At 47.2% G+C, this 12,953-nt stretch overlaps 1 protein-coding gene across 1 annotated transcript in view; it reads left to right on the top strand.

The window, feature by feature from the left end:
* Nucleotides 1-12,953, top strand: part of rab3gap1 (RAB3 GTPase activating protein subunit 1) — a 56,813-nt gene that overhangs the window by 14,039 nt on the left and 29,821 nt on the right. Inside the window, exons 12-16 of the mRNA XM_024415191.2 lie at nucleotides 2,516-2,608; nucleotides 2,927-3,090; nucleotides 3,662-3,772; nucleotides 4,059-4,231; nucleotides 6,344-6,398. Of these exons, the coding sequence (XP_024270959.1) occupies nucleotides 2,516-2,608; nucleotides 2,927-3,090; nucleotides 3,662-3,772; nucleotides 4,059-4,231; nucleotides 6,344-6,398 (596 nt within the window). The remainder of the gene's footprint in view (nucleotides 1-2,515; nucleotides 2,609-2,926; nucleotides 3,091-3,661; nucleotides 3,773-4,058; nucleotides 4,232-6,343; nucleotides 6,399-12,953) is intronic.

Raw genomic sequence — 12,953 nt, 5'->3', positions numbered from 1 at the left:
TGGGCGTGCAAAATTATTCAGCCCCCTTAAGTTAATACTTTGTAGCGCCACCTTTTGCTGCGATTACAGCTGTAAGTCACTTGGGGTATGTCTCTCTCAGTTTTGCACATCGAGAGACTGAAATTGTTTCCCATTCCTCCTTGCAAAACAGCTCGAGCTCAGTGAGGTTGGATGGAGAGCATTTGTGAACAGCAGTTTTCAGTTCTTTCCACAGATTCTCGATTGGATTCAGGTCTGGACTTTGACTTGGCCATTCTAACACCTGGATATGTTTATTTTTGAACCATTCCATTGTAGATTTTGCTTTATGTTTTGGATCATTGTCTTGTTGGAAGACAAATCTCCGTCCCAGTCTCAGGTCTTTTGCAGACTGCATCAGGTTTTCTTCCAGAATGGTCCTGTATTTGGCTCCATCCATCTTCCCATCAATTTTAACCATCTTCCCTGTCCCTGCTGAAGAAAAGCAGGCCCAAACCATGATGCTGCCACCACCATGTTTGACAGTGGGGATGGTGTGTTCAGGGTGATGAGCTGTGTTGCTTTTACGCCAAACATAACGTTTTTCATTGTTGCCAAAAAGTTCAATTTTGGTTTCATCTGACCAGAGCACCTTCTTCCACATGTTTGGTGTGTCTCCCAGGTGGCTTGTGGCAAACTTTAAACAACACTTTTTATGGATATCTTTAAGAAATGGCTTTCTTCTTGCCACTCTTCCATAAAGGCCAGATTTGTGCAATATACGACTGATTGTTGTCCTATGGACAGAGTCTCCCACCTCAGCTGTAGATCTCTGCAGTTCATCCAGAGTGATCATGGGCCTCTTGGCTGCATCTCCGATCAGTCTTCTCCTTGTATGAGCTGAAAGTTTAGAGGGACGGCCAGGTCTTGGTAGATTTGCAGTGGTCTGATACTCCTTCCATTTCAATATTATCGCTTGCACAGTGCTCCTTGGGATGTTTAAAGCTTGGGAAATCTTTTTGTATCCAAATCCGGCTTTAAACTTCTTCACAACAGTATCTCGGACCTGCCTGGTGTGTTCCTTGTTCTTCATGATGCTCTCTGCGCTTTTAACGGACCTCTGAGACTATCACAGTGCAGGTGCATTTATACGGAGACTTGATTACACACAGGTGGATTGTATTTATCATCATTAGTCATTTAGGTCAACATTGGATCATTCACAGATCCTCACTGAACTTCTGGAGAGAGTTTGCTGCACTGAAAGTAAAGGGGCTGAATAATTTTGCACGCCCAATTTTTCAGTTTTTGATTTGTTAAAAAAGTTTGAAATATCCAATAAATGTCGTTCCACTTCATGATTGTGTCCCACTTGTTGTTGATTCTTCACAAAAAAATACAGTTTTATATCTTTATGTTTGAAGCCTGAAATGTGGCAAAAGGTCGCAAAGTTCAAGGGGGCCGAATACTTTCGCAAGGCACTGTATTTGATCTTGACTGGCACCTCCCAGTAAAAAGACTGAGTGTCACAGGGCAGCACACAGGTGACATTCAGAGTAATTAGCCTATTCCTATTTGTTATGGCCTATTTTTATATCGGACACTGATTTAACTATCTTGTGTCGAGCTGTTTAAAAAAAATGTGTCCTATATTCCTTTCTCTCTTTCTTGTCTCCGATCAAGCAATGGACGTAACAGAGTTCCTTCTCAAAGTTATTTGAATAGTCTAAAAACTTAAGGTAGCCAGAGTATTAATAATTAGAGCGAGCAAACAATATCAATAGGAAAATAGAATGTCAAGTTAAATCAAGTTTAAGCTTTTAAGAAAGAAATGACTCGTGCTGGCCGGGAAAATCCTTCCATGCGAGGTTGAAAACCAAATGGCCAATAACCGATCCTTCTACTAGGCCTATCATAAAAGCTTTAAGACTAGTTTAAAGTTATGAACCGTAGCTTATTTCCCAAATATAGTAGCCTACCAAGGTGTTGCTCTAAAGTTGTTGTGGCTTTCAAAAATAACCAGAATGGAAGTCTATGGTCTAGGCATAGGCTATTCTCAGTCACAGCTTTATGAGCGAGAGAAAAATAAATAATATTGTTTGTTATATGATTTTATGATGCAAATACAGCTATTATTGGCCAGTTTTGAAGACGTGAGACTGATTCTATCCAGCCCGTGATGTAGGCCTATAACCTAGTTCACTACAGGAAGAAAGCCCGTTCCTCATCAGACAGTTACTGCTCCAGCATGTACGTGCCACACACAAACCAGTTCTGCTCCTCCACCGGAATGTAAAATGAGAAAATATTTGCCATTGCTGGCACTTTGCCTCTTCCCAGGCTTTCAACAACATTTATCTTTTGTCATGGTTCTTCCAGTTGCATTCAATTTCGCACTATAGCGCAACTGTTTTAGCTGATTAAATGTTTTGGTGGCCAATAGAGAGAGCATCGTATATCACTGTTTTATACGACAAAGGTTGCCATTGCCCAACCCTACAATAAAGCTTTTTGACTTTGAATTGATTGTAATAAAACCTCATGTTGCCCATCCCAGGTGACTTCCTGACGGAGTTCTTCAAGCTGTGCTCTAAGAAAGAGTCAACAGAGGAGATCCTGGGACGGGGTCCAGTTGAGGAGGAAGGCAAAGGTAATAGGACTCCCTCTATTAGTGTGTGCTATGGCTACTGGGGTGTGTCTCAATAGTCTAACATCACTCACTCCCTCTCATTTTCCAATATGTTGTATGCCCAAAGGGGATTTGTGCAGAGCTCAGTGCTGATGGAGGAAAGGAAGAGTAGAACATGAAGCCACTTTGGACTATTGAGATGCACCCTTGGCTTGTGTCTTTCCATTTTTGTTTGTTTGCTGGTGCATGTGAAGGGAGCATATGCTCTCTCTGTCAGAGCCCACCCTCATTCCCTCCCTGTGTATAATTTCTCTCTCTCTCCCTCCCCTGTCGTTACAGATGACATCAGCCATGCCCTGTCTAAGTTGACAGAGCCCACGGCCGTGCCCATCCCCAAGCTGTCTGTCTCTAACATGGTGCACAGCGCCCGCAAACGCATCCGCCGCCACCGCCGCGTCGATGAATCACCGCTCAGCAACGATGTGCTCAACTCCATACTGCTGGTGAGAGGGGCAACGCATAGACACACACACAGTGAAACCCCATATAAACAATGCATCAGCTCTGATGGGTACACTAGGCCATGTGTTTGGCCTGCTCAGATGTCTACTGCAGCCCTCTGAAGGATTTATGGGGATTTAGTCTTTCTGACATAGTACACAAGTGGCTCTGCCTCAGTGGCTGTGAGAGTGAGAGAGCTCCAGACATTCACTGAGAGGAGAGAAAGGGAGCTGAGTCTGCAGCCAGGCTCCACTGGCATTGCTGTGTGGAACAGTTTCTTAATCAGCCGTGAAGACACTTGGAGTCTCAATTGGCAAGCCCCTAAGGGCCTTTATGGGTCCTGGTCAAAAGTATTGGACAGAATAGTGAATAGGGTGCCATTTTGGGATACACACACTGCCATTGGCCTAGAGGCTCAGTGGTGAGTCAGTGAGGTGAATAAAACATTTAAACCAGACTCTGTTGGTAGCAGAATTGTTCCTTGAGGGGGGTTTTTTTGTCCAAAGGGTGAAATGGAATGGATGTTCCCTATGTAAGAATGGTTAAGCTCATATTTGTGTGTGTGTGTGTCAGTATCTCTTCCCAGACGCCGCCATAGACAAGTCATCATCTGAGAACAGCGAGAGCAAGGCTTCTCAATTGAATACTGATGGGAAACCAGAAGAGAAGGAGTCTGACGACTATGTATGTCTGTCCTCTATCTCACTATTGTTCTCACAGACAGACATTGTACATCAGGGGTGTGTTCAGTAGGCATGACATTCCAAAAAACATTTAAATACCTGAACTTGTCTGATAAAAGCACTCATCTTTTTTCAGTGTGAACGAGATTGTTCCTTACTGAACGAAACTCACAAATACAATTTTCAATTGTCAAACTTACACATTCAGAAAATCCATGATTGATTAGTGTAATTTTCTGTAGTACCGCATCCTGATTGCATTCCCTTTGTCAACTGTCTCCATCCAGAACCTGTACAACCAGCTGAAGTCTGCGCCTAGTGACAGTCTGACATACCGCCTGGCTCTGTGTGTGTGTCTGGTTAACTTCTACCATGGAGGGGTCAGGGCGGTGGCTCACCTCTGGCAGGAGTTTGTCCTGGAGATGAGATACCGCTGGGAGAACAACTACCTCGTCTACGGGTGAGACCATTATCGTATTTATTACGCAACAAACTAAACTGCAAACTGTGTTTATTTCCAGCATACTTAACACGTGTATATATTTGTATGAACATAAGATTCAACAACTGAGACATAAACTGAACAAGTTCCACAGACATGTGACAAACAGAAATGGAATAATGTGTCAAAATCAAAAGTAACAGTCAGTATTTGCCGTGGCCACCAGCTGCATTAAGTACTGCAGTGCATCTCCGCCTCATGGACTGCACCAGATTTGCCGGTTCTTGCTGTGAGATGTTACCCCACTCTTCCACCAAGGCACCTGCAAGTTCCCAGACATTTCTTGGGGGAATGGCCCTAGCCCTCACCCTCCGATCCAACAGGTCCCAGACGTGTTCAATGGGATTGAGATCCGGGCTCTTCGCTGGCCATGGCAGAACACTGACATTCTTGTCTTGCAGGAAATCACGCACAGAACGAGCAGTATGGCTGGTGGCATTGTCATGCTGGAGGGTCATGTCAGGATGAGCCTGCAGGAAGGGTACCACATGAGGGAGGAGGATGTCTTCCCTGTAATGCACAGCGTTGAGATTGCCTGCAATGACAATCAGCTCAGTCCGATAATGCTGCGACACACCGCCCCAAACCATGATGGACTGTCTGGTCTGGTACAGCGACAGTGGGTTTGTGCCCATAGGCGACGTTGTTGCCGGTGATGTCTGGTAAGGACCTGCCTTACAACAGGCCTACAAGCCCCAGTCCAGCCTCTCTCAGCCTATTGCGGACAGTCAGCACTGATGGGATTGTGCGTTCCTGGTGTAAGTCGGGCAGTTGTTGGTGTCGGGCAGCTGTGCAGGTGTTGTTACACGTGGTCTGCTACTGTGAGGATGATCAGCTATCCGTCCTGTCTCCCTGTAGCGCTGTCTTAGGCGTCTCACAGTACGGACATTGCAATTTATTGCCCTGATCACATCTGCAGTCCTCATGCGTCCTTGCAGCATGTCTAAGGCACATTCACGCAGATGAGCAGGGACCCTGGGCATCTTTCTTTTGGTGTTTTTCAGAGTCAGTAGAAAGGCTTCTTTAGTATCCTAAGTTTTTTATAGCTGTGACCTTCGTTGCCTACCGTCTGTAAGCTGTTAGTGTCTTAACGACCGTTCCACAGGTGCATATTCATTAATTGTTTATGGCTCATTGAACAAGCACGGGAAACAATGAAGATCTTTGAAGTTATTTGGATTTTTACGAATTATCTTTGAAAGACCGGGTCCTGAAAAGGGATGTTTCTTTTTTTGCTGAGTCTATATATTAATTTAGCAGCAGTGTGCTTTTACATTTTTTTTTAAGGGATAGTTTGACATTTTGTCAACTAAGCCATTTCTTTACTTATCCAGAGTCAGATGAACTCATGGATGCCATTTTTATGTCTCTGCGTACAGTTTGAAGGAAGTTGCTAACTATCATACGCGCAACGACTGCATGTCTATGGGAACATCTAGCATGCTAGCTGTGCCTGTAGACTACCAACGTGCTAGCTGTTCCCCTAGCCTTCAAGTCATTGCCCTAGTTAGAAATGGCTTGTGAAACTACCTTCAATTTTGTTCAAACTGCACGCAGAGACAAAAAATGGTAATTCCCCAAATCTCACACTATCCCTATAAGATCAGAGAAACAAGTTACATCATATATTTGTAGCAAGCAGAGTGAGCAGTGGCGCGATTCAGAACCATAAGCGCACAGCCACCGCTTGCTCATATCCCTACAGTGCACTGGCTCCCATCAGTTGTATTTAATATGGTGTCAACATAATTGAATTTTCATGCATTTTGTTGTCAAATGTTGTTGTTTTTTTGTCAACTTCTCAAAGTCGTTCTACAAGAAAATCTCCTGGGGGCATGCGCCCGGACCCCTGCAGCAAAGACCCCCACCCCCCCACTACCTTTCCCACCGCTGTTGAAAAAAATCCTAGGGGAAACACTGCACTTGATTACAGAGGGAATAGAAATAGAAATTGGATTGAACCCTCATCAAATTGGATTGAACCCAAACCGGAATCCCATCAATAATGATGTTGAGGGTATACACCGGGACTGTATACTGAATTATCCCCTTCCCTGTCTTTTATTTCAGACTGGCCAGTGGTCCTCCAGACCTTCGCTGCTGTCTCCTGCACCAGAAACTCCAGGTGACGAGCCCAGTCTATCAACTGTATACATACAGACCTCACTGTGATTATTACTAAGACTGTTTACTCAGTCCTAATTTAAAAAAAAAGCTTTGTCAGAGTTTTTCCCTCTTTAAGGCCTGCAACAACAACAAATCTCTCTGTAGTGTCTTTGATAAAAACCACTGTAAGCCCCACACACCAACATAAACAATAGCTACATGAAAGTATTAATCCAGCACAAAGCAAACTATCTGCAGAAATGAATTGTTTAGGAATGATGGATTAAGATGGTGGTAGCAGCAACTTGTACACCAGGATCTCTATCTTTCTGTGTGTTTTGGTTTTGCATATTAGTCTGGTAGCGATAGCATGTAAAAACATTTTTACTGGAAGTACAAAAGGGGTACATCTCTCCTCCGAGTGTTCACTCAATTGAGTCTAAATTTATCCTGGAGAGGATAGGATGAATAAGGTAGAACTGTTGATGATAATGCCTCTGCCTTGAGTTTATGATGGAGAGGGTGTGAGTGAGTGGACAGAAGAGAGAGAGAGAGAGAGAGCCGACAGGTAAGAGAGAGTGAGAGAGCCGACAGGTAAGAGAGAGTGAGAGAGCCGACAGGTAAGAGAGAGAGCCGACAGGTAAGAGAGAGAGCCGACAGGTAAGAGAGAGAGCCGACAGGTAAGAGAGAGAGCCGACAGGTAAGAGAGAGAGCCGACAGGTAAGAGAGAGAGCCGACAGGTAAGAGAGAGAGAGAGAGCCGACAGGTAAGAGAGAGAGAGAGAGAGCCGACAGGTAAGAGAGAGAGAGAGAGAGCCGACAGGTAAGAGAGAGAGAGAGAGAGAGCCGACAGGTAAGAGAGAGAGAGAGAGAGAGCCGACAGGTAAGAGAGAGAGAGAGAGAGAGCCGACAGGTAGAGAGAGAGAGAGAGAGAGCCGACAGGTAAGAGAGAGAGAGAGAGAACCGACAGGTAAGAGAGAGAGAGAGAACCGACAGGTAAAAGAGAGAGAGAGAACCGACAGGTAAGAGAGAGAGAGAGAGAACCGACAGGTAAGAGAGAGAGAGAGAGAACCGACAGGTAAGAGAGAGAGAGAGAGAACCGACAGGTAAGAGAGAGAGAGAGAGAACCGACAGGTAAGAGAGAGAGAGAGAGAACCGACAGGTAAGAGAGAGAGAGAGAGAACCGACAGGTAAGAGAGAGAGAGAGAGAGAACCGACAGGTGAGAGAGAGAGAGAGAGAGAGAGAGAACCGACAGGTGAGAGAGAGAGAGAGAGAGAGAGAGAACCGACAGGTGAGAGAGAGAGAGAGAGAGAGAGAGAACCGACAGGTAAGAGAGAGAGAGAGAGAGAGAGAGAACCGACAGGTAAGAGAGAGAGAGAGAGAGAGAACCGACAGGTAAGAGAGAGAGAGAGAGAGAGAACCGACAGGTAAGAGAGAGAGAGAGAGAGAACCGACAGGTAAGAGAGAGAGAGAGAGAGAGAACCGACAGGTAAGAGAGAGAGAGAGAGAGAGAGAACCGACAGGTAAGAGAGAGAGAGAGAGAGAGAGAGAACCGACAGGTAAGAGAGAGAGAGAGAGAGAACCGACAGGTAAGAGAGAGAGAGAGAGAGAACCGACAGGTAAGAGAGAGAGAGAGAGAGAACCGACAGGTAAGAGAGAGAGAGAACCGACAGGTAAGAGGGAGAGAGAGAGAGAACCGACAGGTAAGAGAGAGAGAGAGAGAGAGAGAGAACCGACAGGTAAGAGAGAGAGAGAGAGAACCGACAGGTAAGAGAGAGAGAGAGAGAGAACCGACAGGTAAGAGAGAGAGCCGACAGGTAAGAGAGAGAGCCGACAGGTAAGAGAGAGAGCCGACAGGTAAGAGAGAGAGCCGACAGGTAAGAGAGAGAGAGAGAGAGCCGACAGGTAAGAGAGAGAGAGAGAGAGCCGACAGGTAAGAGAGAGAGCCGACAGGTAAGAGAGAGAGAGAGAGAGCCGACAGGTAAGAGAGAGAGAGAGAGAGAGCCGACAGGTAAGAGAGAGAGAGAGAGAGCCGACAGGTAAGAGAGAGAGAGAGAGCCGACAGGTAAGAGAGAGAGAGAGAGAACCGACAGGTAAGAGAGAGAGAGAGAACCGACAGGTAAAAGAGAGAGAGAGAACCGACAGGTAAGAGAGAGAGAGAGAGAACCGACAGGTAAGAGAGAGAGAGAGAGAACCGACAGGTAAGAGAGAGAGAGAGAGAACCGACAGGTAAAGAGAGAGAGAGAGAGAACCGACAGGTAAGAGAGAGAGAGAGAGAGAACCGACAGGTGAGAGAGAGAGAGAGAGAGAGAGAGAAGAACCGACAGGTGAGAGAGAGAGAGAGAGAGAGAGAGAACCGACAGGTGAGAGAGAGAGAGAGAGAGAGAGAACCGACAGGTAAGAGAGAGAGAGAGAGAGAGAGAGAACCGACAGGTAAGAGAGAGAGAGAGAGAGAGAGAACCGACAGGTAAGAGAGAGAGAGAGAGAGAGAACCGACAGGTAAGAGAGAGAGAGAGAGAGAGAACCGACAGGTAAGAGAGAGAGAGAGAGAGAGAACCGACAGGTAAGAGAGAGAGAGAGAGAGAGAACCGACAGGTAAGAGAGAGAGAGAGAGAGAGAACCGACAGGTAAGAGAGAGAGAGAGAGAGAGAGAACCGACAGGTAAGAGAGAGAGAGAGAGAGAGAGAACCGACAGGTAAGAGAGAGAGAGAGAGAGAACCGACAGGTAAGAGAGAGAGAGAGAGAGAACCGACAGGTAAGAGAGAGAGAGAGAGAGAGAACCGACAGGTAAGAGAGAGAGAGAGAGAGAGAGAACCGACAGGTAAGAGAACCGACAGGTAAGAGAGAGAGAGAGAGAGAGAGAACCGACAGGTAAGAGAGAGAGAGAGAGAGAGAGAGAACCGACAGGTAAGAGAGAGAGAGAGAGAGAGAACCGACAGGTAAGAGAGAGAGAGAGAGAGAGAACCGACAGGTAAGAGAGAGAGAGAGAGAGAGAGAACCGACAGGTAAGAGAGAGAGAGAGAGAGAGAACCGACAGGTAAGAGAGAGAGAGAGAGAGAGAACCGACAGGTAAGAGAGAGAGAGAGAGAGAGAGAACCGACAGGTAAGAGAGAGAGAGAGAGAGAGAACCGACAGGTAAGAGAGAGAGAGAGAACCGACAGGTAAGAGAGAGAGAGAGAGAGAGAACCGACAGGTAAGAGAGAGAGAGAGAGAGAGAACCGACAGGTAAGAGAGAGAGAGAGAACCGACAGGTAAGAGAGAGAGAGAGAGAGAGAACCGACAGGTAAGAGAGAGAGAACCGACAGGTAAGAGAGAGAGAGAGAGAGAACCGATAGGTGAGAGAGAGAGAGAGAACCGACAGGTGAGAGAGGGAGAGAGAACCGACAGAGAGAGAGAGAGAGAGAGAGAGAGAGAGAACCGACAGGTAAGAGAGAGAGAGAGAGAACCGACAGGTAAGAGAGAGCGAGAGAGAGAACCGATAGGTGAGAGAGAGAGAGAGAACCGACAGGTAAGAGAGAGAGAACCGACAGGTAAGAGAGAGAGAGAGAGAGAGAGAACCGACAGGTAAGAGAGAGAGAGAGAGAGAACCGACAGGTAAGAGAGAGAGAGAGAGAACCGACAGGTAAGAGAGAGAGAGAGAGAACCGACAGGTAAGAGAGAGAGAGAGAGAACCGACAGGTAAGAGCGAGAGAGAGAGAGAACCGACAGGTAAGAGAGAGAGAGAGAGAGAACCGACAGGTAAGAGAGAGAGAGAGAGAGAACCGACAGGTAAGAGAGAGAGAGAGAACCGACAGGTAAGAGAGAGAGAGAGAGAACCGACAGGTAAGAGAGAGAGAGAGAGAACCGACAGGTAAGAGAGAGAGAGAGAGAACCGACAGGTAAGAGAGAGAGAGAGAACCGACAGGTAAGAGAGAGAGAGAGAGAACCGACAGGTAAGAGAGAGCGAGAGAGAACCGACAGGTAAGAGAGAGAGCGAGCCGACAGGTAGGAGAGAGCGAGCCGACAGGTAGGAGAGAGAGAGCGAGCCGACAGGTAGGAGAGAGCGAGCGAGCCGACAGGTAGGAGAGAGCGAGCGAGCCGACAGGTAGGAGAGAGCGAGCGAGCCGACAGGTAGGAGAGAGCGAGCGAGCCGACAGGTAGGAGAGAGCGAGCGAGCCGACAGGTAGGAGAGAGCGAGCGAGCCGACAGGTAGGAGAGAGCGAGCGAGCCGACAGGTAGGAGAGAGCGAGCGAGCCGACAGGTAGGAGAGAGAGAGCGAGCGAGCCGACAGGTAGGAGAGAGAGAGCGAGCGAGCCGACAGGTAGGAGAGAGAGAGCGAGCCGACAGGTAGGAGAGAGAGAGCGAGCCGACAGGTAGGAGAGAGAGCCGACGGGTAGGCGAGAAGGAGAGCGAGACAGCCAGCCAGTCGACAGGTAGGAGAGAGAGACAGCTAGCCAACCAGCCAGTCGACAGGTAGGAGAGAGCGAGAGCGAGTCGACAGGTAGGAGAGAGACAGCTAGCCAGTCAGACAGTCGACAGGTAGGAGAGCGAGACAGCCAGCCAGTCGACAGGTAGGAGAGCGAGACAGCCAGCCAGTCGACAGGTAGGAGAGCGAGACAGCCAGCCAGTCGACAGGTAGGAGAGAGACAGCTAAGCAGCCAGCCAGTCGACAGGTAGGAGAGAGACAGCTAGCCAACCAACCACTCGACAGGTAGGAGAGAGAGACAGCTAGCCAACCAGCCAGTCGACAGGTAGGAGAGAGCGAGAGCGAGTCGACAGGTAGGAGAGAGACAGCTAGCCAGTCAGACAGTCTACAGGTAGGAGAGAGAGACAGCTAGCCAGTCAGCCAGTCGACAAGTAGGAGAGAGCGAGTCGACAGTAGGAGAGAGCGAGTCGACAGGTAGGAGAGAGACAGCTAGCCAGTCGACAAGTAGGAGAGAGCGAGAGCGAGTCGACAGGTAGGCGAGAGCGAGTTGACAGGTAGGCAAGAGCGAGTCGACAGGTTGGCTAGCTGTCCCTCTCCTGTCAGACAGTCGACAGGTAGGAGAGAGCGAGAGCGAGTCGACAGGTAGGCGAGAGCTAGCCAGTCAGACAGTCGACAGGTAGGAGAGAGAGACAGCTAGCCAGTCAGCCAGTCGACAGGTAGGCGAGAGCGAGTCGACAGGTAGGCGAGAGCGAGTCGACAGGTAGGCGAGAGCGAGTCGACAGGCAGGCGAGAGCGAGTCGACAGGTAGGCGAGAGCGAGTCGACAGGCAAGAGCGAGTCGACAGGCAGGCGAGAGCGAGTCGACAGGTAGGCGAGAGCGAGTCGACAGGTAGGCGAGAGCGAGTCGACAGGTAGGCGAGAGCGAGTCGACAGGTAGGCGAGAGCGAGTCGACAGGTAGGCGAGAGCGAGTCGACAGGTAGGCGAGAGCGAGTCGACTGTTGAACTGAGACCCAACTATTTCCCTTGACAATTCCCTTTTGACCATTAGTACTCTCATCCTCTGCGTTGTGTATTTATCTTCAAAATATTCTTAGAGTACCAGTCGAAAGTTTTGACACCTACTCATTCAAGGGTTTTTCTTTATTTTTTAAAACTATTTTCTACATTGTTGAATAAGAGTGAAGTCATCAAAACCTGTGAAATAACACATGGAATCATGTAGTAACCAAAAAAGTGTTCCAACAAATCAAAATATATTTCATATTTGAGATTCTTCAAAGCAGCCACCCTTTGCCTTGATGACAGCTTTGCACACGCTTGGCATTCTCTCAACCAGCTTCACCTGGAATGCTTTTCCAACAGTCTGCGGTCCAACTCATCCCAAACCATCTCAATTGGGTTGAGGTTGGGTGATTGTGGCGAGAGGTCATCTGATGCAGCACTCCATCACTCTCCTTACACAGCCTTGAGGTTTATTTTCAGTCATTGTCCTGTTGAAAAACAAATTATAGTCCCACTAAGCGCAAACCAAATGGGATTGCGTATTGCTGCAGAATGCTGTGGTAGCCATGCCGGTTAACTTCTTGACGCACACATCCCGTTAGCTGGATCATTTTCAACAACACCTGCTGAATTGCAGCGCGTCAAATTCAAATTAAATTACTAAAAATATTACATTTTCATGAAATTACAAGTGCAAAATAGCAAAACACGGTTTAGCTTGTTGTTAATCCACCTGGCATGTCAGATTTCAATACAGCTTTTCGGCAAAAGCATAACAAGCGTTTATGTAAGAACATCTCTCTCAGTAGACAAAATATTACAAACACTAGCAGCCAAGTAGATTGGTCACGAAAGTCAAGAAAAGCAATAGATTAAATCGCTTACCTTTGATCTTTGGATGTTTGCACTCACGAGACTCCCAGTTACACAATAAATGTTCCTTTTGTTCCATAAAGATTATTTTTATATCCAAAATACCTCCATTTGTTTGGCGCGTTATGTTCAGAAATCCACAGGCTCGAGCGGTCACGACATCGCAGACAAATTCCAAATAGTATCCGTAATGTCCACAGAAACATGTCAAATGTTTTTATAATCAATCCTCAGGTTGTTTTTAAAATATATAATCGATAATATATCAACCGGGACTGTCCCTTTTTCAATAGG

This window comes from Oncorhynchus tshawytscha, linkage group LG03 (assembly GCF_018296145.1).
Source record: "Oncorhynchus tshawytscha isolate Ot180627B linkage group LG03, Otsh_v2.0, whole genome shotgun sequence".
Lineage (NCBI taxonomy): Eukaryota > Metazoa > Chordata > Actinopteri > Salmoniformes > Salmonidae > Oncorhynchus > Oncorhynchus tshawytscha.
This window is presented reverse-complemented; position numbering and strand designations above follow the sequence as displayed.